The sequence below is a fragment of the Salvelinus namaycush genome, chromosome 19, assembly GCF_016432855.1.
Source record: "Salvelinus namaycush isolate Seneca chromosome 19, SaNama_1.0, whole genome shotgun sequence".
In the NCBI taxonomy this organism is placed as follows: domain Eukaryota; kingdom Metazoa; phylum Chordata; class Actinopteri; order Salmoniformes; family Salmonidae; genus Salvelinus; species Salvelinus namaycush.
Window position 1 is genome coordinate 23,333,872 of NC_052325.1, and position 25,411 is coordinate 23,359,282.

Sequence of the window (25,411 nt, forward strand, 5' to 3'; positions counted from 1 at the left end):
CCCTCCCTCTCCCTCAGTGGCCAGTGAGTCTGGAACCTGATTAAAAATGGAGGAGTTAGAATGGTTTCCCAGATGCTGTGTGGAAGTGGACCTTTAATTTGAGCCAGGGATAAATGACAGAAAGAAAGGAAAAACACCTTCTGTCTCTCTCTCTCTCACAACCGTCTCACAGACAGAAGGTGTTTGAGTCTGAACATGCAGAGGGAAGGGAAGATATCTCCATATTAGATAGAGGAACAACCAGTAATGCTGTTCAGTATTGATTCCAGACCGCAGTTTGACTTGGTAAAGGCTTCTGATGTGGGGAATAAGAGGGAACACTCGAATTGTACTGGGGTGCTTTGGGGAGGGTTGTGTGATTTTGTTATTCAATGTGTTTGTATGGGCTAATAGCAGTAAGGCCAAATAAAATGTTTCAGCAAATAATTGTTTAAATATATTTGTTTGATACTTCAAGGGATCTTAAAATTTCAAATCAAATGGCAAAATTATCCTTGGTATGACCTTAATGATTCCATATAGCTTAGTAGTACCCCTAAGATAGGGCTTAGACTGTTTAGTGGCAAAAATAAGGGGTTAAATACATGTAAATAAAAAATAACTAATGTTTCCTGATCTTTTTTAAATTTCTCAGATATAGGACAGACAACTCAGAACAAACTTAATTTTAATTTTGGGACTAACTGGTGATCCATGTAGTGAATCTGTTATTCAATGCGTTTGTATATGATGGCTTAGACAGGTCTTAGACTCTTATGTGTTAAATGTTGCCTGTAAAATAGGCCTACCTGGTAGAATGATATATCATGATGGCAGGGTATGCAAAACATTTGTATCTGGGAGCTTAAATATCTGAAGTGAGCAGTACTACTTTCATATGAGTAATACAAATACAGTTTTTTTGAGTAAGGTATGCGTAAATGTAACGCCCCCACTAAGCCACGCCTCCAATAATTTCCCAGTGTGCCTTGCCTTTTCGATTGAATTGTAGATTTACCACCAATGACTGTATTTGTTAGTGACAGAGATTTTAATTTTCAGTCCTGTGGCCTTCACCAAGTGAGTTCCTAGGTGAATATTATCATTATAACTGAACCATTACATATATCATAAGGCCTTATACAGTGGCCTGAAACTCCTAGTTTACAGGCCACATCAGGCCTGCAAGTAGGGTTGTAAAATTCCACAAACTTTCACAAACATTTTCCCAGTCATTTTCCAACCAGGATTTATGGAAAAACCTGGGAAATGTACCTGAATTTTGCAACCCTAACTGTAAATCACATTATGCTGGCTTGCATAGTGATGTGTAATTCCTGTTGGAATCTAGCCAGCTTTAGGCTATCCAACAGTTGAAATGTGTATTCACCCGCAACCTGCATTCATAATGACTCCCAGGGTTAAAAACAGTGGGAGGAAACTATCTAAGCCATTTAAACCATTTCAGTAATGGGTGCAAAAATGTAGTTTATAAAACAATTATATTTGTGTAGCAAAACATTCTATCAATCAATCACTCAATGTACATGCAAAAACACAGATATTAAAAACATGTCCAAAAAATCTACCTGCAGAAGAGCATGCTGGGAAAAAAGTTCATTTGTTTTCATATCTTTAAAAAATGTAGTTGGTGTAACTTCTCATTAGTTTTGAGTCAGTACCACATAAACATTTTAAGGGCTGCAATCCCGGTAACGGGATCGATATGACAACAGCCAGTGAAAGTGCAGGGCGCCAAATTCAAACACCAGAAATCTCATAATTAAAATTCCTCAAACATACATGTGTTTTATACCATTGTAAAGGTAATCTTGTTGTTAATCCCACCAAAGTGTCCGATTTCAAATAGGCTTCTCAGCGAAAGCACCACAAACGATTATGTTAGGTCACCACCAACTCACAGAAAAATTCTGCCATTTTTCCAGCAAAAGAAGGGAGTCACAAAAAGCACAAATAGAGATAAAATTAATCACTAACCTTTGATGATCTTCATCAGATGACACTCATAGGACTTCATGTTACACAATACATGTATGTTTTGTTTGATAAAGTTCATATTTATATAAAAAAATCTGAGTTTACATTGGCGTGTTACGTTCACTAGTTCCAAAAACATCCAGTGATTTTGCATAGCCAAATCGATTCAACAGAAATACTCATCATAAATGTAGATGATAATACACATGGAGATGATGTAGATGATAAATGTAGATGATATACACATGGAATTATAGATATACCTCTCCTTAATGCAACCGCTGTGTCAGATTTTAAAAAAAACTTTACGGAAAAAGCAAACCATGCAATAATCTGAGACAGCGCTCAGAACAATAGTCAAATTAGCCGCCATGTTGGAGTCAACAGAAACCAGAAATTAGATGATAAATATTCCCTTACCTTTGATGATCTTCATCAGAATACACTCCCAGGAATCCCAGGTCCACAATAAATGCTTGATATGTTCGTTAATGTCCGTTATTTATGTCCAATTAGCTACTTTTGTTAGCGCGTTTGGTAAACAATTCCAAAGTCACGAAGCGCGTTCCCTAAAAGCTGACGAAATGTCCAAAAGTTCAGTAACAGTCAGTAGAAACATGTCAAACGATGTATTGAATCAATCTTTAGAATGTTGTTAACATAAATCTTGAATAACGTTCCAACCAGAGAATTACATTGACTTCAGATGAGCGATGGAACAGAGCTCCCTCTTATGTGAACGCACATGGTCAAAGAATGGTCAGGTCATGGCAGACCTGACTCATTTCCCTCTCATTCGGCCCCCCTTCACAGTAGAGGCATCAGACAAAGTTCTACAGACTGTTGACATCCAGTGGAAGCTGTAGGAAGTGAAAACTCATTCATATCTCGCTGTGATTTCAATGGGATCTTGGTTGAAAATCGAACAGCCTCAGAATTTCCACTTCCTGTTTGGATTTTTTCTCAGGTTTTTGCCTGCCATATGAGTTCTGTTATACTCACAGACATAATTCAAACCGTTTTAGGAACTTCAGAGTGTTTTCTATCCAATACTAATAATAATATGCATATATTAGCAACTATGACTGAGGAGCAGGCCGTTTACTCTGGGCACCTCTGTGCACCTTTCATCCAAGCTACTCAATACTGCCCCTGCAGCCACAAGAAATTTTAGGTAATAATGACTTTTCATTGAGTTTGACTACAATTACTAGAAGTATTTGAGTTAAAAATGCCTTGGAGTTTACATTGGATATACAGAATATTGTATCAACAAAACATGTGTCTATACCAATCTGTTTGTCACCTTTTGTTTCACTAAGGGCTCTATTCAATCCGGATCGCGGAAGTTCAGCGTTACAGCGTGATTGGAATTTAAATGCAATGTTCTCGCGTTAGCGGAGACTACCTTCACGGTAAATGGTAATATTTCGTGTCAATCGGAAATTACTTTTACATTTCTGTTCTATCACTTCAGCGACACAGATTAAATAGAGCTCTAATACTGGATAGGAGGCATCATGTGTTTGTGAAGCAGTGTTTTATCACAGTAACACCATACCAAACATAATGACCTTGTGGAGAGGAGAGGCACATACTGCCAGCCTGGCTGTGCCATATTAATATTAATGACACTGCTGAAGACTTAACAAGAGCACTCCGTAACTATTTGATTCATCTCAATGTAGATTTTCTACCTTTTGTCCTTTCTATTCTCTCCCTCTCCCCTCCACTCTCTTTCTCTCTCTCTCTCTCTCTCTCTCTCTCTCTCTCTCTCTCTCTCTCTCTCTCTCTCTCTCTCTCTCTCTCTCTCTCTCTCTCTCTCTCCATCTCCTCTCCTCTCTCTCTCTCTCTCTCCATTTCTCAGGATGACTTCCTCTTCAGTGTGTCTATTGTCAGTGGGATTATGTGTATTATCCTGGCTGTGTTGAAGTTCATGCTGGGGAGAGTGCTGACCAGTAGAGCCCTCATCACTGACGGTAGGCCAGGAAAGACTGACTCATATATACACACGCATACAGACGCACGCACACACACACACACACACACACACACACACACACACACACACACACACACACACACACACACACACACACACACACACACACACACACACACACACACACACACACACACACACACACACACACACACACACACAAATACTGTACCAAGGGCTTGCACAGCATGCCTACTTGAACTGGAGCCAATTAAAGCAGCGATATAAGGCCTTGTGCCAGGGAGGTGAGAAAAATGGGAGAAAGTCAGAAAAAAAAATTATGGTAATAAATAAGAGCTGAGGGGGTGACTGGTGTACGTGGTCCAGCTGTAGACACTCCTCTCCCACGGGCTCAAAGTAGAGCCTCACCCCCTCCCTCCATCCCTCTCTCCCTCTCCCCATATACCTGTTCCCTCACTCTCTTTGTTGGTATTTTCTGTCTCTCTGTCTCTCTGTCTCTGTCTTTGTCTCTGTCTCTCTCTCTCTCCCTTTTCCCTCTCCCTCCCCCTTCTCTCTCCCCCCAGGTTTTCACAACACACAAAGCAACAATCCAATAAGTCTGATGTTGCTGTTCTGTTCTCAGACCCTTTTCACTAATTTCCCACCAGACAGACATGGAGGCAGGCACATGATTTTTTAACTCCATGGTGTGTTATTGATGTGGTTCTTCTCTGTGGCTGTAGTGTTTAACTCCATGGTGTGTTATTAATGTGGTTCTTCTCTGTGGCTGTAATGTTTAACTCCATGGTGTGTTATTGATGTGGTTCTTCTCTGTGGCTGTAGTGTTTAACTCCATGGTGTGTTATTAATGTGGTTCTCTCTGTGGCTGTAGTGTTTAACTCCATGGTGTGTTATTAATGTGGTTCTTCTCTGTGACTGTAGCGTTTAACTCCATGGTGGGGGGAATCATGGGTTTCTCCATCCTCATCAGTGCTGAGGTGTTCAGACACCACCCTGACGTCTGGTACCTGGACGGATCCATCGGCGTCATCATCGGACTCGTCATCCTCACGTATGGGGTCAAGTAAGAGAAGTGTAGCCTGCACGCACACACAGACAGACATGCTCACTTATGTAAACAGACAGTCACATCAGAAGGTCACATGAAGACATTCACACACACTCACATGTACATACATCAGGGTTAGGCTCAATTATTCATTTTGGAATTGACTCCCAATCAACTCACCCACAGGATGTAGAATTTTAGTCAAATAATGAGTTTCATTGAATCTAACAGGTCACATCTCCAGATACCAAAGAATATATCACTTTTCTCTGGAAACAATGTTCATGTACTCTTTTAACCTTAGTGTTTAGAATAGCCCATTATATTTCCATTTCTTTGGCTTCTTTTTGAAGGCCTCTGGGTCAACTTCAGGATTAAATTAATGCATTCTGGGAAATGTGGTATTTTCCCCCCATATTGAACAAGCATGTACAGTTGAAGTTGGAAATTTACATACACTTGTTTGGAGTCATGAAAACTCGTTTTTCAACCACTCCACAAATTTCTTATTAACAAACTATAGTTTTGGTAAGTCGGTTAGGACATCTAAGTAATTTTTCCAACAATTGTTTACAGACAGATTATTTCACTTATAATTCACTGTATCATAATTTACATACACTAAGTTGAATGTGCCTCTAAACAGCTTGGAAAATTCCAGAAAACGATATCATGGCTTTAGAAGCTTCGGATAGGCTCATTTCCATCATTTGAGTCAATTGGAGGTGTACCTGTGGATGTATTTCAAGGCCTACCTTCAAACTCAGTGCCTCTTTGCTTGACATCATGGGAAAATCAAAAGAAATCAGCCAAGACCTCAGAAAACACATTGTAGACTTCCACAAGTCCAGTTCATCCTTGGGAGCAATTTTCAAATACCTGAAGGTACCACGTTCATCTGTACAAACAATAGTACACAAGTATAAACACCATGGGACCACGCAGCCATCATACCGCTCAGGAAGGAGACGAGTTCTGTCTCCTAGAGATTAACGTACTTTGGTGTGAAAAGTGCAAATCAATCCCAGAACAACAGCAAAGGACCTTGTGAAGATGCTGGAGGAAACAGGTACGAAAGTATCTATATCCACAGTAAAGTCCTATATCGATATAACCTGAAAAGCCGCTCAGCAAGGAAGAAGCCACTGCTCCAAAACCGCCATAAAAAAGCCAGACTACGGTTTACAACTGCACATGGGGACAAAGATTGTACTTTTTGGAGAAATGTCCTCTGGTCTGATGAAACGAAAATAGAACTGTTTGGCCATAATGACCATCATTATGTTTGGAGGAAAAAGGGGGAGGCTTGCAAGCCGAAGAACACCATCCCAACCGTGAAGCACGGGAGTGGCAGCATCATTTTGTGGGGGTGCTTTTCTGCAGGAGGGACTGGTTCACTTCACAAAATAGATGGCATCATGAGGAAGCAAAATGATGTGTATATATTGAAACAACATCTCAAGACATCAGTCAGGAAGTTAAAGCTTGGTTGCAAATGGGTCTTCCAAATGGGCAATGACCCCAAGCATACTTCCAAAGTTGTGGCAAAATGGCTTAAGGACAACAAAGTCAAGGTATTGGAGCGGCCATCACAAAGCCCTGACCTCAATCCTATAGAAAATGTTTTGGCAGAACTGAAAAAGCGTGTGCGAGCAAGGAGGCCTAAAGGCCTGACTCAGTTGCACCAGCTCTGTCAGGAGGAAATTTATTGTGTGAAGCTTGTGGAAGGCTACCAGAAACATTTGACCCAAGTTAAACAATTTAAAGGCAATTCTACCAAATACTAATTGAGTGTATGTAAACTTCTGACCCTCTGGGAATGTGATGAATGAAATAAAAGCTGAAATAAATCATTCTCTCTACTATTATTCTGACATTTCACATCCTTAAAATAAAGTGGTGATCCTAACTGACCCAAGACAGGGAATTGTTACTAGGATTAAATGTCAGGAATTGTGAAAAACTGAGTTTAAATGTATTTGGCTAAGGTGTATGTAAACTTCCGACTTCAACTGTATATAACGACATGTTTGATGTTTTATTTGCAAGATGTATATTTGTATAGACTATACCTAATATCGAATAGAAGAAGCATTTGAATTTCACTGAATTCAATTCTATTTCCTTTCATTCAAATTCGAATTGAAATTCTGTATCCTGTATCTGTATCTGTATCCTTATATCGATTCATGAGGCATTCTCAATTCAATTCGGAATTAAGCCCAACCCTGACAGACACACATGCTACACACCCATTAGCCATAAATAGGCTAATGGGTGTGTAGCATGTGTGTCATAAAATTGATACACATTCCCCCATGGGAAAAATAAAGTGACTATCTTATCTTACAGTTAGAGAGGACCACAATGGAAATAAGTCCCAAACTTTATTTAAGCAGTAAGGCACGAGGAGGTGTGGTATTGTTTTTTAAGCACGACGCCCTTACCCGTGGTATATTGGCTATATACCACAAACCCCCGAGGTGCCTTATTGCTATTATAAACTGGTTACCAATGTAATTACAGCAGTAAAAATAAATGTTTTGTCATACCTGTGGTACATGGTCTGATATACCACGGCTGTCAGCCAATCAGCATTCAGGGCTCGAACCACCATGTTTATATTGTTCGTTATCCTCCATGACTACTCATGTGGATGTGTGTCTTTTTGAAGTTTATTGTGTGCTTGTTTTTAAAATGGTCGATTTAACAATTGTAGTTGTTTTATACACAGTCGAACATTTAATGTGTTATAACACATCTTATCTACTCTTGTATCACATGACATGTCTCTCTTCTCCCCTCCCTCCAGACTGCTGCTGGACATGGTACCCAGGGTGAGACAGACCAGGAACTACGAACGCTTTGAGTGAGCCAGTCACCAGATTAGTGGGATGCTCCGAGGACCAGGGTTACACCTGCCACAGCCCCAATATCTATCTATCTATCTATCTATCTATCTATCTATCTATCTATCTATCTATCCCCCAACCATTTCTCCTTACCTCCTGACACATTCTGTCCATCGTTACTACTATCCAGAAAAGAAGGAGGGAATGAAAGGGGTGAGAAAATGACTAGGAAGAGGTTGGCATTAACGGCTGGTACCAGAGAGAGGAGCGTTCCTTTGGCATGTCTATTTGAACCCCTTGCCATTGTTGCTAAGCGACCTGGAGGCCCTGGCATTTTGAAGGGCACAATATCATAATTTTCAAAATGATCCAAAACTCCTGGGATCCTTAGTCAAATGTTCCCTTTTCCAACACTGATTAGTAAGACATGTTGTAGATCATCCATCTCATCTTCTGTGACGTTTTAAAATCCCTACGTATTGTTAGAATTTATAATGGGTCTGGTTGACTCACTGCAGGTTCAGAGTGCGTGTTGGAGTGGAATCCTGCCACTACTTTCTGCCCTGTCTGTCTCCATTGCTCTCTGAGATTAGAAGCTGTGTAACTATAGTATACTGAACAAAAATATAAACGCAACATGCAAAAATGTCAAAGATTTTACTGAGTTACAGTTCATATAAGAAAATCAGTCAATTTAAATAAATTCATTAGACCCTAATCTATGGATTTTACATGGCTGGGAATACAGAAATACATCTGTTGGTCACAGATACCCGAACAACAATGGGCCTCACAGTGGGCCCCAGGATCTCGTCACGTTATCTCTGTATATTCAAATTGCCATCGATAAAATGCAATTGTGTTTAATGTCCGTATCTTATGCCTGCCCATACCATAACCCCACCGCCACCATGGGGCACTCTGTTCACACCGTTGACATCGGCAAACCACTCGACCACACAACGCCATACACATGGTCTGCTGTTGTGAGGCCAGTTGGAGGTACTGCCAAATTCTCTCAAACAACATTGGAGGCGGCTTATGGTAGAGAATTTAACATTAAATGACCAGGAAACAGCTCTGGTGAACATTCCTGCAGTCAGCATGCCAATTACACGCTCCCTCAAAATGAGACATCTGTGGCATTGTGTTATGTGACAAAACTGCACATTTTAGAGTGGCCTTTTATTGTCCCCAGCACCTGTGTACCTGTGTAATGATCATGCTCTTTAATAAGCTTCTTGATATGCTACACCTGTGAGGTGGATGAATGATCTTGGCAAAGGAAAAATGCTCACTAACAGGGATGTAAACAAATGTGTGCACAAAATTTGAGAGAAATAAGCTTTTGTGCGTATGGAAAATGTCTGGGATAATTTATTTCAGCTCATGAAACATGGGACAAACAATTTACATGTTACGTTTATATTTTTGTTCAGTATATATAAAGAGAGCTATACAGCGTACGGTAGGTAGGTCTGTGAGCAGCTCACACAGCTGGAGTCATATACTGTAAATGAATGTGCCCTCTGCAGTGCTTCTCCTGGCTTCTCTACTTACACAGCCCAGGTGCCAGTAGAGGACACAGTGATACATGTATCTATCCCTATGGTAGAGGACTATGGCAAGTCACTCCACGGTAGTCCGCCACTCTCTGGCTTCAGAGGGAAACAAAAAAGAGAGAGAAGGGGAGGCCCAAACAGCAGGGCCAGGCCAGTATCTGGAGGGGTGTGGCTGCCCATTGGTAAGATATAGAGTACTGTACATGCACAGAGCAGACCAGAGCAGAGCAGACCAGACCAAACCAGACCAGAGCAGACCAGACTAGACCAGACCAGACCAAATCAGACCAGACCAGACCAAAACAGACCAGAGCAGACCAGACTAGACCAGACCAGACCGTCAAGCAAGGCAGAGAGTAGTTCACAGTCAACATTGACTTCAGGGTTGAGGGCGAAAAGCAAACTGTTAGCATAAGTGAAAATATGGCATTACAGTGTCCCACTGAATAGCTGAGAACAAAGAACACAAGTCTATCAATCACTAGAAGTACAGAACCACCTTTCTACTTGACAAAGCACAAGTAGAAGCCTATCCAGATGGGAGCACACAGTGAACCAGACTAGAGATAGTTACAGTAGCTACAGTAATACCTCTTCCTCCAGATATGCATGCTGTACCACACTGTTTTGTTCTAGATAACAGTGTTAAATCCTGTCATAATAATGACTGTATCCCTCCACAACCTTGTCTGGGATGACCGTGTCTATATAACTGATAGTCATATGTTTCAGTGCCATACATGCTCAGATTCCTAAATGAAGACAACATTATTAGCCAGCTTGTTTACATGGCATACCTTACTTATGTTTACAATGATATATACTGTATGTATCTATGTCAGTAGAGCGTGAGAGAATGACTGACGTCAAGGTTAGAGACAAGAAAGTAACTGGTTCAGGTAAAGTAGTGTACGTATGTACAGAACACTATATTGCAAAATTGTATTCATTACTTTTTAAACTAAATTAGAATTCTTAACATGCAATAGCCAATAGATGTGATTATGTGCCATGTTTCACAATTGCAATAGTTATATGGGGATACATTCGAGTTACATGTCAAAAATAAATGTACATGTCCCAACTTAATCTGCCTGTCCTAACAGTATGGACAGTAACCAACATAGAGAGTCAATATTATGTGAGGCCATCGGTCACTATGTACATCAGTGATCTGCTTCACAGCATATTGGATCACAATCAACGGCAATGTCCTTTCTCTTACTGTTTACCTCCGCTTACCCCTCATAGTAGTGATGCCAGCACGTTTCCTTTATACCGTACGCAAATTACTGTAAATACAAAACATGAAATGTGTATAAATGTTTAATACACTGTTTAGATAGAGGCTTCTAGATGTAGCAAACCAATAGGAATAGCTCAAATGGATGAATAGTGCTATGTTATTTTCTAAACAAACGATTATTCATATTATATTTAAGTCGTAGTATAAGTCTTTACACTGCCAGTTCTGCTCAGCTTAGAGTTGATATACTGTAAACGTGTAAGTGAGAGCTTTCTTTACCCCCACAAAGATGACAAATGCATAAGTCTTCAAAAAAGAAAAAGCACAGAGTTTAGATCTTAAATTCCATCCAAAGAAGCACAGAAATAGGAAGTTAAAGAAATGTTATACTTCTTAGAGTATCATTCCTGGTCTTACATTGTTAAATTATGTCTGTGCTCACTGCTTAGAAGAGCAGGATACAGTAACATTCCTGGTCTTACATTGTTAAATTATGTCTGTGCTCACTGCTTACAAGAGCAGGATACAGTAACATTCACAATAACACGGACAAACTTCCTCATCAGCTGAATTTAGAGGCTGTTAAAAAAGATTGTAATTTTCCATGGAATTTGTATGTATGCTCTCATGCCTGTGTATTAATTCCAGTGTATGATGTCATACAACTGAGTTGTGCATACTGTACATTGTAAGTGAGTATACTGTAGATGCTATAGATTGACTGACGTTATAGGAGCAACATCTATTTTGTAATTACTTCACTGTATGGATGTGTTTTCTCCAAAATGTCGGAGGATGACGTCTCGTGAAGTTGAATTCGTGCTAAGAATCTGTTACAGTAATTCCCGATTCAAAGCTGTGAAAACATTTCTAGATATGTGTTTAATGGTGTAATTGGCAGCAATGTGCTATTAATTAATTGGCTCATGCGTTTTACTTCATAAGCACTGGTAATCAGACAAAGACAGACACAGGGATACATGGAAACACACTGGTAATGTAGGGAAGCAGACACAGGGATACATGGAAACACACTGGTAATGTAGGGAAGCAGACACGGGGATACATGGAAACACACTGGTAATGTAGGGAAGCAGACACGGGGATACATGGAAACACACTGGTAATGTAGGGAAGCAGACACAGGGATACATGGAAACACACTGGTAATGTAGGGAAGCAGACACAGGGATACATGGAAACACACTGGTAATGTAGGGAAGCAGACACAGGGATACATGGAAACACACTGGTAATGTAGGGAAGCAGACACAGGGATACATGGAAACACACTGGTAATGTAGGGAAGCAGACACGGGGATACATGGAAACACACTGGTAATGTAGGGAAGCAGACACAGGGATACATGGAAACACACTGGTAATGTAGGGAAGCAGACACAGGGATACATGGAAACACACTGGTAATGTAGGGAAGCAGACACAGGGATACATGGAAACACACTGGTAATGTAGGGAAGCAGACACAGGGATACATGGAAACACACTGGTAATGTAGGGAAGCAGACACAGGGATACATGGAAACACACTGGTAATGTAGGGAAGCAGACACAGGGATACATGGAAACACACTGGTAATGTAGGGAAGCAGACACAGGGATACATGGAAACACACTGGTAATGTAGGGAAGCAGACACAGGGATACATGGAAACACACTGGTAATGTAGGGAAGCAGACACAGGGATACATGGAAACACACTGGTAATATAGGGAAGCAGACACAGGGATACATGGAAACACACTGGTAATGTAGGGAAGCAGACACAGGGATACATGGAAACACACTGGTAATGTAGGGAAGCAGACACAGGGATACATGGAAACACACTGGTAATGTAGGGAAGCAGACACAGGGATACATGGAAACACACTGGTAATGTAGGGAAGCAGACACAGGGATACATGGAAACACACTGGTAATGTAGGGAAGCAGACACAGGGATACATGGAAACACACTGGTAATGTAGGGAAGCAGACACAAGCACAATCTCATAGACAATGAGTGTAACCATAGCGATGTCTTCTACTAATTATTTGATGAAGTTATGTTATAGCAACACTAGCCCTTTCCACTGTTTACCTTTGCATAGGCTGACACAAACCCCAGCGTTCTACAGTATATACTTTTTGCTTTTCTAAAACACACACACATACACACTCACACTCGTCTAGACACATCATCTTCATGTACATTACACCTGTGAACAGTTTAAGAGTAGAATCATGTGTCTGATTGTAAATATTTCAATGGTATTACAGATTATGTAAACACTACTGTATGTATATTTATGTAGAACACATATCTGACTATGTGGTACCTCTTCCTCACAGAGGAAAAGTTTTATTGAACAATAAAGTTTTATCCTGCTCATTCATTGAAAATGTTGTAATTCCTTTTCCCCCACCTTTGAATAATTATAATTGTAATTAAATAATACAATAATAAATATGAAATAATACAAAAAACTATGCAAATAATTAAATAATATAAAAAATATCTGGAAATGTTAGAAAAAGTTTATATTGTTAGAAACAGCTAACGCTTCGAACACACCGATAGTGTCTTTGCATTTTGGGACACCGGAATTACATTCATTTCCAATGAAACGCTGCGTTTGCCTTGCAGCATTGCGTTGCAGAGGCAGTTGCAGTGCGTTCATATATTGGATTTATCGAATGTATGCGTCAAACTGTATGCGTCGGCGGGTTGACTGAAATGGGAGCAGAAGGTTAACGTTCAACTTTTGTTGCATACATATCCAGATGATGCTGCGTCTTATTTTGCCACATTTACTGTCGGTGTGTTCGAAGCTTAAAGCATTACCTGGAGTCTAACAATATACAAATTCATCTCCCCAAGGACCAGTGAAGAGTCGGATGTAGGACAGCTAATGAGTATGATTCACTTCAGATGATTCTGTGCAGTCTGTAATTCCATTGTCAACCACACAGGGGGCAGCAGAGACAAGCTGATAAAATGTGCACTCCTCTAGCCTACCAAGAGGGGCTTTTTGTCTGGCTTTTGTAGATTACATTTTTTATTTTGGCCTGGCAACAGTCAAGTCCATCAAAGTAACACATGCCCATCTGAACTTAAGTATCTTACAAAAGACCTCCCTTCAGTCCCTATTATATTCTGCCTTCCTAATGTTCACAAATCACCAGAGAAGTCACTTGGAGACCTATTGTAGCATGTGATGGGAGTTTAACTGAACTTATTCCCCATTGTGTTGGCATTGCGTCCTATAGTGACGCAATTGCCCTCATACTTGACAGACACTGGCGACTTCATTAAACAACTATCATAACTTGAAATTGGTGATAACTCTTTGGATATCTCTCTCATCACCCTACATGTTGTTTCTTTAAATAATGTACTAATGTACCACATGACAAAGGACAGGAGGCTTTGAAGTTATTTTTGGAACAGAGAGGGGGCACAAAGTCCTCTACACGTTTTGTTTTTGCTCCTGGCGACCTTCCTTAAGTACAATAACTATTTTTTCTAGACTGTTTCTATTTACAAAATCAGGGAGCGGCTATGGGCTCCATTTTCTCTCCCGACTATGCATGACCATGTGTGGGTTATATGGGCTCCATTTCCTCTCCCGACTATGCATGACCATGTGTGGGTTATATGGGCTCCATTTTCTCTCCCGACTATGCATGACCATGTGTGGGTTATATGGGCTCCATTTTCTCTCCCGACTATGCATGACCATGTGTGGGTTATATGGGAGACAAGTTCACTCGGCACAATAACCCTTTCTCCCAAACATATATTTATGTGAAAAGGATATATTGCTGATGTGTTTCTCGTTTGGAAGGGTCCCCTCAATGTGTTTGAGGATTTTCTCGCTTACCTTAATGATATGATTCAGTCTATCACGTTCACAGCCGAGATTAGTCATAGAGAGATATCCTTCCCTGATACCCTTGTGCCCCTTGACTCAGGGCCTTTGTCCACCACTTTGTATACAAAGCATACAGACAATAACAATATCCTACGTGCCTCTAGTGCGCATCCACATTTGTGAAGAAGGGATTACCGTTCACACAATTTCTGAGACTGAAAAGCATTTGTACTGTTAAAACAGGCTATGGAAATGTATAGTCAGTTTGAGGATTCTCTCAGTAGAGTATCTACCATTGATGAGACCTCAACCAGAAGGGATAAAAGTAAAAATAACCGTTGAAATGTGCTCATGGCTGATCCTGCTTGCCAAAATATTTTTCTTTGACCCTCCTCTCTTTTCACAGGGCCAGGAATGTCAGGGACTTCATTGTTCGGGCTGACACTCATGTCCCGCCTGAAAATAGATGATGGAAATAGATGATGGAAGACTGGAATGAGGTGACTGGCCATAGTTGTAGGGATTCCTGTAAAAAAAAGTGAGCGTATTTAGCATGCTCTGCCACTGGCAAACAATACACTATGAAACAGTTCCTCACATGCTCTTCTAGCATCCTATACCGTATCTCTTGTCCATGCAATAACATGTATTATAGAACACAAGAGTTTTGTAAGGAGAAATGACCCTAAATCCCCTATTGCACATCATTTCTCAGAGGCCGGTCACCCCTCTCCTTCATGTCCTTCTGTGCTATACAGCAGATAAAACGTTCACGTAGGGTGGTCATCTTGAACGTAGTCTTCTCCAGACAAAATGCAGGTGGATGTTTCCATTTAAAAACTCTCCACCCATCAGGCATGAATGAAGAATTGTTATTGAAATATTTTCTGTATCTGGAATTTTGCCTATTATTGGTGTTCGATATCCCCATCTAGTGGTATCTCTAGCTCCCTACTCTTTCTTCATTTGATTTTTATTGCAACAATAATAACAGTATTACACATCAATACAGTGACATTCCTGTGAAAACAATGATAAACAAAATAGAACCACCTCCCCTCCAAAGTAATCATTAATATGTGACAAGGCAATGAGACATTAACAGGCATTCAGAGACATGACTTCTACCGTTTTTAAGTTTCATAAATTTGAGGGATTTATGAAATTGTAACACTTCAAGGAAAAAAACGACAAAATAAGGAATTTACATTTGTGAATATAATATTTGGCCAAGAGAATAATAATGTTAATAAAATAGTTATGATCGGAAATTACAAGGATAGGTTATAATGTCATTTACTCCCTACTCCTATACTCCTGTGTTATTTATTCTGTCTAAGGAAATGTTCACATGGTGTATGTAAAGGCAATAAATAATTATATTTCTTTGTCTGCTTTTGTATATAATTTAGATCATTCATTCTACTGTACTAGGTAATGATTCATATCCTTGAAATAGAAGCCAGGAGTGTTCCCGACGATTTCCACTGATGAAGGCCTGAGGCCGTTTGTGTTTTGTTTTCACCTTTTTATTTATGAACTTTTGGCACTATGATTTTTTGGGGCACCATGATGTTTTAATAAATATCTTAATTTTGCATTCAAGCTTCAGTTTTGGATTTATAATTTTTTTCGACTGCATCTCTCCCAGTATTCTTATTTGGACTCCTATGCACCTGGAACAGACACTAGTGGCCTCATCATTTATGAACCGGGAAGTGGATATAAAGCTATGGTTAGAGTTTAAAGCCTCATGTCCTCCAGATGAGTTAACTCTTTGCGTTCTGACAGAATTCATTCACTGTCAATGGACAAGTCAGCAACACTGTGTTGGGTATGCCACACTAGGCTGCGGTGCGTTCTGTGTTCAACTACTGCGGTGGTACAAACGGAAGTTCATCAGTCTAGCCAGTTAGCTAGCAATCTATCTACAAAGCTAAACACTTTGCTAGATAGCTTAACTAAGAAACTGCCAGCACCTAGCTTCCACTTTCAACTGACCAGGTAATCCAATCCTATTGGCAGTGTGTTTCCATGCCGCATTTTTTAGCATGGAGGTCCTGGTAGCAATCGGTGCTTTGGTCGAATACCACATGGGACCCAGAGACATCGAACATAACCATCTCTATGCTGCAAACCTTTCTGCAGCCTAGTGAAGCACATGTGCATCAGGTATGGAAAATGCGAACTAGTCATCTGCAAAAAACGACGTAAGGCAAACCTCTAGTGCATTTGATGGGCGTACAGCATTACGCCTAGCTTACACATTGCGTCTTTGCGCAAAATGGTAAGCAGCATCATCTGGATATGTATGCAACAAAAGTTCAACATTCATCTTCTGCTCACATTTCTGTCAAACCTTCTAGGCATACAGTTTGATGCCTATGTTTGATAGATCCAACGTATGTACCACACAGAACGCACTGCTACTGCCTCTGCAACTGCAATGCTGCAAAGCAAACGCAGCGTTCCATTGGAAATGAATGTACTTCTGATGTACCAGAAAGCAAATCACTGTCGGTGTGCTCACGGAGTTAGAGTTATAAAAATATGTTTGGTGTTTCCAACTTCAAAACACTAGGTGACAGCATAGGCCAGCACACAGTTTGTTCGAAGCAGGACGGTAACGTCATAAGCAACACAGCTCATTATACTCATGTAATACAGTTGTACGTAAAATATATATTTGTATACTTTGTTTAAAGTTTCCACTAGAGGACAGTCAGAAGTCAAAGATTGATGCCTTGGTACTTTGATATCTAATTTCTTTGGAATGTCAGAAAGGATAGTATAACTACTGTCATGAGCTTTTAGCTGTTACTTTTGGATGTACAGATGAGAACACATTGAGGCACAAAATCTTCACAGAATTTTGCTAAGCATGGTCCACATATCGCCCTTCTTTATCTGATTATAAAACCATTAATATGATGTGACATGTAATAAAGTGATAACAGTGATAATTAATTGTATAGTATAGTATACCTACTTAGTATTGTGAAGATAGATTGTTCATTACCGAAATGTCTGCTCTTAGGAAAATGTAATCGTTCAGTCTGTCCTATCCTATTACTTTATCATGTACAGTTGAAGTCGTAAGTTTACATACACCATAGCCAACTACATTTAAACTCAGTTTTTCACAATTCCTGACATTTAATCCTAGTAAAAAAGTCCCTGTTTTAGGTCAGTTAGGATCACCACTTTATTTTAAGAATGTGAAATGTCAGAATAATAGTAGAGAGAACGATTTATTTCAGCTTTTATTTCTTTCATCACATTCCCAGTAGGTCAGAGGTTTACAGAAGTTAACTGAATCAGGTTTGTAGGCCTCCTTGCTCTCACACGCTTTTTCAGTTCTGCCCACACGTTTTCTATAGGATTGAGGTCAGGGCTTTGTGATGGCCACTCCAATACCTTGACTTTGTGTCCTTAAGCCATTTTGCCACAACTTTGGAAGTATGCTTGGGGTCATTGTCCATTTGGAAGACCCATTTGCGACCAAGCTTTAACTTCCTGACTGATGTCTTGAGATGTTGCTTCGATATATCCACATAATTTTCCGTCCTCATGATGCCATCTATTTGTGAAGTGCACCAGACCCTCCTGCAGCAAAGCACCCCCACAACATGACGCTGCCAGCCCCGTGCTTCACGGTTGGGATGGTGTTCTTCAGCTTGCAAGCCTCCCTCTTTTCCTCCAAACATAAGGATGGCCATTATGGTCAAACAGTTCTATTTTTGTTTCATCAGACCAGAGGACATTTCTCCAAAAAGTACGATCTTTATCCCCATGTGCAGTTGCAAACCGTGGTCTGGCTTTTTTATGGCGGTTTTGGAGCAGTGGCTTCTTCCTTGCTGAGCGGCCTTTCAGGTTATGTCGATATAGGACTCATGTTACTGTGGATACAGATGCCTTTGTACCTGTTTCCTCCAGCATCTTCACAAGGTCCTTCGCTGTTGTTCTGGGATTGATTTGCACTTTTCGCCCCAAAGTACGTTCATCTCTAGGAGACAGAACACGTCTCCTTCCTGAGCGGAATGACGGCTGCATGGTCCCATGTGTTTATACTTTGTGGTGGATGAATCAGAATAAGTTGGATAACATAAGTAATGAAGATGTCACATCTGCATAATATTCTGATGTGATATATTTTTTATTAGAATGTATTTCTAATAGACTCTAGTGTTGGCAGTTGCATTTCTTCCCTCAGCTGGGGCTCAGTCACTTGGGGCCCAGAGAGGGGAGAGGTAAGGCTTGTCTTTTACATGTCTCTGGTGCTATGCAGAATATCAGAAAGGGAAGAACACAGGATGGAACATTGTCTTCATATGTGAATGTATCTGTTAAACCATGTGAAGGGATGGCGTGATCAATGGAGAACCAATTACTTGTCTCCACAATGTCTGTGCGCAAGTCACTCCCTCCTTTGGCATTGGGGGAGGATTATGGCAGTGTCTGGAACCATTATATGTCCTCTCTGATGTTGTACTTATCCTGGGATAGTGTATGACCTAGAGGTTCACTCCCTTCAGTGAGCTTGTCCAGGAGTGGGGTCAAGAGGGGGTTTACTTGAGATGGGAGTATCTAGAGTTCACATTTGTTATGCCATTGGATGAGGTAATGGTTCTGTGTTATGAAGTACCAGGAATGAGATTAGAACCTCGTCTTAGGGACCAAACTGAACGATTATTTATAGCGAATGCTATCTGGCTATGGGATACTCCTCTATCTCAAGTAAAAGTCTTTCTTTGTGAACAGTTCCTAAGATCTGTGGTTCGTCATGTAAGTTGAGAGGGGTATATCTTGGCTATAAAAGATCTTTGTACTTTTCTGTTGACACTTTCAATGGTTCATTAGAGATGGCGCATCATTGAAAGTCAAAAGGCTATTGCAAAGCTCTTATTATTAAATATGTAGTTTAAGTGTAACTCTGACTGGTGTGTGAAGTTTGTAACTCTCCTCATTTGGTAAATATGCCACCACAACTTGTGTACTATTGTTTGTACAGATGAATGTGGTACCTTCAGGCATTTGGAAATTGCTCCCAAGGATGAACCAGACTTGTGGAGGTCTACAAATCTTTTTCTGAGGTCTTGGCTGATTTGTTTTGATTTTCCCATGATGTCAAGCAAAGAGGCACTGAGCTTGAAGGTAGGCCTTTAAATACATCCACAGGTACACCTCCAATTGACTCAAATAATGGCAATTAGCCTATCAGATGCTTCTAAAGCCATGACATCATTTTCTGGAATTTTCCAAGCTGTTTAAAGGCACAGTCAAAATTTCTTACATTTTCTGACCCACTGGAATTGTGATAAAGTGAATTATAAGTGAAATAATCTGTCTGTAAACAATTGTTGGAAAAATTACTTGTGTCATCCACAAAGTAGATGTCCTAACCGACTTGCCAAAACTATAGTTTGTTAACAAGAAATTTGTGGAGTGGTTGAAAACTTCTACTGTATTTGGTTCCTTCTTAACACTTTTCATTTCACAAAAACAGTAGTCTCTGCCTGCTTATGTCACTAGGTTGATGAATGCAACTTCATTCTCCAGTTCAAATTTCATTACCTTCTTCATATTATTGTCATGAGAATTATGTTCTCAATGTTCATAAACTGAACTTCAATTAAACTACTCTGTCTGTTACTAAGAATTTGTAAGGTTCTTATTGAAATGAAACAGACAGAGGCCAGTCTACAATAGTCAGCGTGTTTATTTACGAGAGCTCTGCTTATCATTTCCTGTACATTGGTCTATATTCCTCACATTTCATCATAAATGTCCCTCCTCCTCTCAGAAACAATGACAATATAGTTCACAAGTCTTCTCCTTCTCTTACATTGTCTGCCACCTGTTATACAATCTACTACAAGCCCAAGGTCTCTCCCCTCCCTGGGTGGGGACAGAATGTCCTGTAAGGAACACAGTAGTACAGCTTGTCTGTCGATAGCTCCTCTTATCATTTGTTTCACACTTGCACCCTGCTTGCATACTAAAAAGGAACAAAAAGTCCTTGTTCTAATTCTGACTAAAACTATACACATCAGATTTAGATTTATGATTCTAATACATTTCATACAATCATACAGTGACAGGGTAGAATTCTGTTAGTTATAGTTCTATGTTAAATGTATACATCATTTAGTCATTATTCATAAAAATCATAACAATTATTAATTACCTCGTCCCCTAACATTTTTCAGGGAGTTTCTCTCGCCATCTTGAGTGAAATGATTTGGGTTGAGGAGATTGTCTTGTGCCACTTCATTCTCCTTGACCTTTCAGTTCTCCTTGACCTTTCAGTCAAACCAATTATCTGCTTATTATTATTACCCAGAAGACACTTCAGTGGGGAAAGACATACTTCCTTCCAAAATATTTATTCCCAAGGTAAGTCAGACGACTGTGGTAAATGTTTCAACTCACGTATTTTATTTTAGAACGTAAATGGCACTGTGCTTTGCAACTTGTAGAGTACAGTTTATATTAAGATGTCAGTCAAGATCCTGTAGTAAAACTGTAACAAATCCCTTCTTCCATAGTCATTGTGACATTCTTTGTCAGAGCTCCTACACATGCGCCAGATGCCTTTGAATGCTTGATGACAGTAGCTTTCAGGGACTCTTCTCGTGTGTCAGAAAAACGCTTGCTCAGACTTGCAGAAGACCAAGCTTAACACCCACAACTTATTGTATTAAGTAACCATTTGCCATTTACATTTGACATTTTACCAGAAGCTCTTATCCAGAGTAACTTACAGTACACATAAAACATTGCGTATTTCAGCACAGTTTGTTAACATAGGCCTAAATTGTGCAGCTGCAGGGTCAAAATGAATATTGTTTGCCTTGCTTTGGCACAAGAGAGGGATAATTTACAATCAAAAACAACCACGCAACACCATCTATCCCCCCAGACCCAATTATTCACAAGAAGACACAATACAGTGGCATTGCTGGGCTCTGGCTTAATTGCTGCTCTCCATTACATTAAAACCCGAACCGCAGATACGATGGGATGACTCGGCTTCTCAACTAACACATCGTCACACACTGTTGATACAGCGTTCTCATGGAAACCAATGATTCTTGCCATATGGTTAAAAACCTGTAAAACAAACACCCATTAAAACTTTGTTCAGAGTTTAGCTTATTAATAATACTTAAAGTTGGATAAAGTGCAAAGACACATCAAGAATGAAGCAGAATGAGTTATGTTACTTTTGACTACCCATATCAAAGATTTTTCCTAACTCTTAGTGTATTATGGCTTGCCTTCCTAAATGAATGAACAAAAACACCTTGAATCTCTGACTCGTACAAAAAAAGAGAAAGAAGAAAAGGGAAACAATGTTCCCTCATTATTTCAACAGACTTTATCAAAGTGATCACATGTTTTATATCTAAGAACAGTCATTAAAACCCATTGGACTGTTTGCAAATTACTTTCTTACAGAAACCATTTGTCTACCGCCATACCTATGCTTGACAAAGCCACACGAATGCCCCCTCCTCTATTCGTAAAAAATTTGCCCTGATTCACATTCAGAGCACTTAAATAAAATGTTTCCTGCCTGACAGCTATGTCCTGCGGCTCATCTTGTTTTCCCTGTGATTTCTGTGCCCACTCCCTCTCAGCCCCATCTCCATCCTTTGAAGGCCCTAATTGCATCTGGAGTATGTCAGCGTAATCCCGGGCATGGTATGTCATAGTACTTATTTTATAGCAATGTGACAGTCCTTTCCAGGAACTGTTAAAAAATACAACAACAACACTTCCTGTTTGGCTCTGGGGGGGTGGCTTCATGCCCTGAGTTTGAACAGCATGCAGCACATCTGACCTCAGACCTCTGTAGCTCAGGAGAGGAGAAAACACACAAGGAACAGGGAGGGAAACAAAATACATTGGAGAGAAAGAGATTGAAGAGAGAAGAATACACATTTGGTGGATGCCAGTGCTCCCGCACATTGGCTAACTGGGCTATCTGCAGTGTGTCCCACCCACCACCCGCCAACACCTATTTTACGCTACTGCTACTCTCGGTTCATCATATATGCATAGTCACTTTAACCATATCTACATGTACATACTACCTCAATCAGCCTGACTAACCGGTGTCTGTATGTAGCCTCGCTACTTTTATAGCCTCGCTACTGTATTAAAGCCTGTCTTTTTACTGTTGTTTTATTTCTTTTTCTACCTATTGTTCACCTAATCATTTTTTGCACTATTGGTTAGAGCCTGTAAGTAAGCATTTCACTGTAAGGTCTACCTACACCTGTTGTATTCGGAGCACGTGACAAATAAACTTTGATTTGACTTGATTTGATTTGATATATTTGTCCTATTTCACACATATACAAGTGCATATGACATTTTCCAGAAGTTCTTATCCAGATTACCCTCGGAGAGCAGTGTCTGCCATTATCAAAGAGGAGGGGAGGGTAGAGATGAGAGGAGAGGTGAGAGGAGAGGAGAGGAGAGGAGAGGGGAAGAGACGAGAGGAGAGGAGGAGATGAGAGAAGAGGGGAGGGGAGACAGGAGAGGGGTGTGGAGGGGAGGAGAGGAGAGGAGAGGGGAGGGGCGACATGCCAGAATAGAAGAATAGAGAGGAGAAGAGGGGAGAGGAGAGGAGACATACTGGAATAGAGGAATAGAATAGAGAGGAGAGGAGAGGAGACATACTGGAATAGAGGAATAGAATAGAGAGGAGAGGAGAGGAGAGGAGAGGAGAGGAGAGGAGAGGAGAGGAGAGGAGAGGAGAGGAGAGGAGAGGAGAGGAGAGGGGAGGAGAGGAGAGGAGAGGAGAGGAGAGGAGAGGAGAGGAAAGGGGAGGGGAGGGGAGGGGAGGGGAGGGGAGGGGAGGGGAGGGGAGACATGCCAGAATAGAGAGGAGAAGAGGGGAGAGGAGAGGAGACATACTGGAATAGAGGAATAGAATAGAGAGGAGAGGAGAGGAGACATACTGGAATAGAGGAATAGAATAGAGAGGAGAGGAGAGGAGAGGAGAGGAGAGGAGAGGAGAGGAGAGGAGAGGAGAGGAGAGGAGAGGAGAGGAGAGGAGAGGAGAGGAGAGGAGAGAGAGGAGAGGAGAGGAGACATACTGGAATAGAGGAATATAATAGAGAGAAGAGGAGAGGAGAGGAGAGGAGAGGAGAGGAGAGGAGAGGAGAGGAGAGGAGAGGAGAGGAGAGGAGAGGAAAGGAGAGGAGAGGAGAGGAGACATACTGGAATAGAGGAATAGAATAGAGAGGAGAGGAGAGGAGACATACTGGAATAGAGCAATAGAATAGAGAGGAGAGGAGAGGAGGGGAGGGTAGGGGAGAAGAGAGGAGAGGAGACATACTGGAATAGAAGAATAGAGAGGAGAGGAGAGAAGAGGAGAGGTGGGGAGGAGAGAGGAGAGGAGAGGAGACATACTGGAATAGAGGAATAGAATAGAGAGGAGAGGAGACATACTGGAATAGAGGAATAGAATAGAGAGGAGAGGAGAGGAGAGGAGAGGAGAGGAGAGGAGAGGAGAGGAGAGGAGAGGAGAGGAGAGGAGAGGAGAGGAGAGTAGGGGAGGGGAGGGGAGAAGAGAGGAGAGGAGAGGAGGGTAGAGCAGGGGAGAAGAGAGGAGAGGAGGGTAGAGGAGGGGAGGAGAGAGGAGAGGAGACATACTGGAATAGAATAATAGAATAGAATCCCTGATTTGTCTCTGATTTCCTTTCACAGCGTTGGATAGATTGTGCAAGCCAAATACACAAGCCAAATACACACAAAAGTTAGGATTGTAGTGATACAGGACGCACCAGACTGTTGCAAACTGTCGGCTGCTCCACAAGAGAACAAACTACTGAAAGTATGATAAAATATGATACTGTGTATATTGTTAAAATTACTCTGCTCACCCAGTCATGGATGTCAGGCTGTCATTTTAAATATAAACATGTTCTGTGCTCTCTTACCTGATTTAATACAGGTTTAAAAAATTATTAAAATTGTTAAAGTATTTAACATATTCCGTGAAATTCTCCTCCACCCACCTCAAGGTTTCCTTTTCAACATGGTCCTTTCAGACCCCATCTACCTTCTGTCAGTGGGGATGAATACTGTCCCAGTGGCATTGACTACATTCATGTCTTGTCATGTCAAGACTACATGACATAAATCAACCAAGGTAATACAGTTCATTCAGATGGAAAACTGCTGTGGTAAAAATATCTCCAGTAATCATTATTGCATAGAACCCCAGAGAGACAGCGCATGCTGCTTCCACCAAACCCCCCTTCACAATGTTCCATCTCCCAAATTCAAGAACCACTCGACATGGGCTCGGGCTCCCTAGGTGAGTGCAGTGCTGTGGCCATGTGATGGAGGAACTCTGACAATGAGGGCTGCGTCTTTAGGTCAGTGCAATCCCATCAAAGTGGAAGAGACCACCTGGAGAGAATAAAATGAAAGATTTAAGATATGGTTTGATGAAGGCTTCAATCTTCTCACAGACTCAGATGTCTCCATGATGTGTTCCGCCTGTGCAACTTTAAGTGTGTGTGTGTGGGGGGGGGGGGGGGGGGGGGGGGGGGCGTGCGTGCGTGTGTGTGTGTGTGTGATTGTTTTTGCATGTTTATGGGTGGAAAACCTTTTTCCTTGTTTAGGTAGAGAGTGGGAACCTTCTTGCCCTGTTGATGTTTATGGTACTGGCTGCATCCTGACATCAGTGCAACCACATCAAAGAGGGAAAGAGTACCTGATTGCACCTAGATATCAATGATAAGTTTGGTGAAGGACTGGAAGAGGGTCAAGGTGACATCTGCGACCTGTACTGCTTCACAGTGTGTGTCTGTGTGTGTGTGTGTGTGTGTGTGTGTGTGTGTGTGTGTGTGTGTGTGTGTG

General features: G+C 41.0%; 2 protein-coding genes across 2 annotated transcripts in view; both read left to right on the forward strand.

The window, feature by feature from the left end:
• The window catches only part of LOC120063944 (transmembrane protein 163-like), a 98,989-nt gene extending 91,128 nt beyond the window's left edge, over positions 1-7,861 (forward strand). Inside the window, exons 6-8 of the mRNA XM_039014253.1 lie at positions 3,845-3,956; positions 4,862-5,003; positions 7,801-7,861. Coding sequence (XP_038870181.1) covers positions 3,845-3,956; positions 4,862-5,003; positions 7,801-7,861 — 315 coding nt within the window. The remainder of the gene's footprint in view (positions 1-3,844; positions 3,957-4,861; positions 5,004-7,800) is intronic.
• Positions 7,862-24,844: 16,983 nt separating this feature from the next.
• Positions 24,845-25,411, forward strand: part of LOC120063945 (parathyroid hormone 2 receptor-like) — a 124,804-nt gene continuing 124,237 nt past the window's right edge. Inside the window, exon 1 of the mRNA XM_039014254.1 lies at positions 24,845-24,863. Within this exon, the coding sequence (XP_038870182.1) occupies positions 24,845-24,863 (19 nt within the window). The remainder of the gene's footprint in view (positions 24,864-25,411) is intronic.